Source organism: Montipora foliosa, chromosome 8 (genome assembly GCF_036669935.1).
Source record: "Montipora foliosa isolate CH-2021 chromosome 8, ASM3666993v2, whole genome shotgun sequence".
NCBI classification, from domain to species: Eukaryota; Metazoa; Cnidaria; class Anthozoa; order Scleractinia; family Acroporidae; genus Montipora; species Montipora foliosa.
Window position 1 is genome coordinate 42338091 of NC_090876.1, and position 2500 is coordinate 42340590.

The 2500-nt window shown below is 43.0% G+C and overlaps 1 protein-coding gene across 1 annotated transcript in view; it reads right to left on the reverse strand.

Moving 5' to 3' along the window:
* The window catches only part of LOC138012615 (uncharacterized), a 129446-nt gene that overhangs the window by 3551 nt on the left and 123395 nt on the right, over nucleotides 1–2500 (reverse strand). The window contains exons 116-118 of the mRNA XM_068859437.1: nucleotides 2272–2500; nucleotides 706–1011; nucleotides 154–274 (exon numbers count right to left, since the gene is read on the reverse strand). The exon at nucleotides 2272–2500 is cut by the window's right edge and continues 54 nt beyond it. Coding sequence (XP_068715538.1) covers nucleotides 154–274; nucleotides 706–1011; nucleotides 2272–2500 — 656 coding nt within the window. The remainder of the gene's footprint in view (nucleotides 1–153; nucleotides 275–705; nucleotides 1012–2271) is intronic.

Sequence of the window (2500 nt, forward strand, 5' to 3'; positions counted from 1 at the left end):
GACCAACTCCGTTGATAAAACCAATTTTTTGTGTTCTGTAAATAAATCTACTCGAGACAGGACAGGGTTGACTGCTAGGCCTAGCATGGCAGAAAGGGGCTCCCAATATTGAAAGGTCTTGAATCTGAAATGGGGGGTGGGGAGAGACCTTACCTTGCAGTGGATGTAGACAAAAGGATCAGGTGAAGTAACAAAATGAAAGGCTTGAAGACTGAAACGATGGAGGCCTTTGTGTTCACTATGATGATATTGAATTGTTCTGTCTTGTGGACAACTGTTGTCAAAATACAAAGAAATTGAAGACAACATCAGTTCAGAGGTGCGGTGGACTACCGGGCGAGTTCAAGACGCGCTCATGAAAAATAGAGATAACAAATGGAGTTGACGACCACTTGTTCATCTGGTCTACCTCCCACCAGCTCGTGTTTCACCCGGTCTATATTTTATACTTATTTGAATTATTCCTAAAGATACTTCTAGGGTTATAATCTGAAGTGGGATGAAAACAGAGAGCTACAGGATAGTGCCTAGGATTGGTGTTACGAGACAAAGTGAAGCGTGAAAAGTTAGGATTTACGATCAGACGCCGATCAGGATTGGCGTTACAGCGCCGCGCTACAATGGCATGCCTTGGCTCCTTCTAAACCCCACCAAGATGGACTATTATGCCAACAGGTTATGCGACAATGTTATTGCGTGACTTACCCATTCCGGATCAGGTCATACTTCAAGGTGCTGTTGGGATTTGGATCAGGAGTGGCGTGACACCGCTGAGCTACGATAGCCAATCGTGGATCTTTGGAGTCTACGCTTAGCTGAAGGTAAACACGCTCATTGACCATAACCCCAATAGGGAAGCTCTGATCTCCGTATGGGCGAGTGTATTGCGCATCTTTAAAGACCCCGAGGTTGATATCAAACATTCCAGAGTCTGAAGCATTGGCTCTGATGATTTTTCTTCTGGCATCCAGCTGAATGGCGCTTGCACGACTCATCTTTAGGTAAAGGCATCTGTGGCAAGTTAAAAAAAAGAAGGTTCTTTTCAGCCAACAAATATTCCAAATTCCAATGTGACGGTTCTTCCCGGTTGCACAAACCCGACCCACACCACCACGCCGTATTTGCATAGGTTTGTTTTCATGAACTCTATCAGTTAAGCTGCGCGGAATCGAAAAGAAATAAAATCATTTATTTGTACTTTTCAAAATAGCCGCTTCGGGGGACTAGGCCGAGAGGAATACGGTACGGTAAATATGTTCTATTGTTATTTTAGTATTATCAGCTAAACGCTCTGCCCCAAACCGCCCTGTTTCAATCAAACCCGCCACCAGCTTTTCAGACAGTTGAAAAAAGAGAGGATTTTGTAATACATTCACCTGAAAGAACTAAGATGGCCGATCCACGTCATCAAGGACTATATTTCAAGCCCCGGAAGACGTAAGAGGGTGGGAGCCGAACGCACGACCTCCGCATTAGATCAAGACACAAGGCCAGACTGGTGGAAGCCGTATATAACTGATCTATTAAGTGATGTATTTCAAACGGTGATCTAATCCAGAGGTCATGGTTTCATTCCGGCGCCGGTCAGAGATTGCTGTCTTTTCCTGCGTAGATTTTTTTCATAATATTCTTTGACGGCGTTCATGGAGGTCACCTTCTACATCCAAGAGTATTACTTCCCATTATTTGAATGCAATAGTCTCTCATCCACATCATGACATGATGCTGTAGGACAACTCTTCCACTCAACTCAATTTCGTGTTGGATGCATTTCTAATGAGTGCATCAGTGTGTTACTTCTCAATTGACTGTAAAATTATCTAATTCGCATTCCACGGGAAGACCAACACATGCTTTCACTCAACTCTATTTTACAAATTGATGTCAGTTCTTATGAGTCTGTCCTGTTATTGATCATGAATTTCGTCACAACATTGTCAAAGTAGCTGTGGATCCACGAGGCGATAGCCTGAGTGGTTCCGCACACTACTTTGATGAAATTCACTGTCAATAACAAGACAGACGCATGAAAAACTGACATCAATTTGTTTTTTTATAATAACAAAAAGGCAGAGGGGTCAAAATTAAGTCAAAACACGAGAAGAAGGCGAGACAAAAATGCGAGAAACTTCAATCTGAAGCGAGCATTATCGCAAAAATTATAAATTCATGTTGACCATAAAAATTAGCCAATGAGCGCGCGATTATTTTCTAGTCATTGCAAAATTCGTGTTGGATGCATTATGCACTGCACCTTGTCAACAAACTTACCTAAATGGAATATCTACGTCCGCTAGCCTCGTAATGATACTCTCAGGCGGCCTCTCTCGGATGGTGTTCATGTAAACGAATGCACTGTCCGTGGAAATCATTTTTGTACCACATGACGTCAGGTTTGTCTCGAACAGGAAGTGAGTGCCGTTGTCCGTGGGAATACATATCGGGTCGTTGAGGCGCAAGTCAGTTCTTCTCATCATTCCCATGAAAATATCTTTGTCCA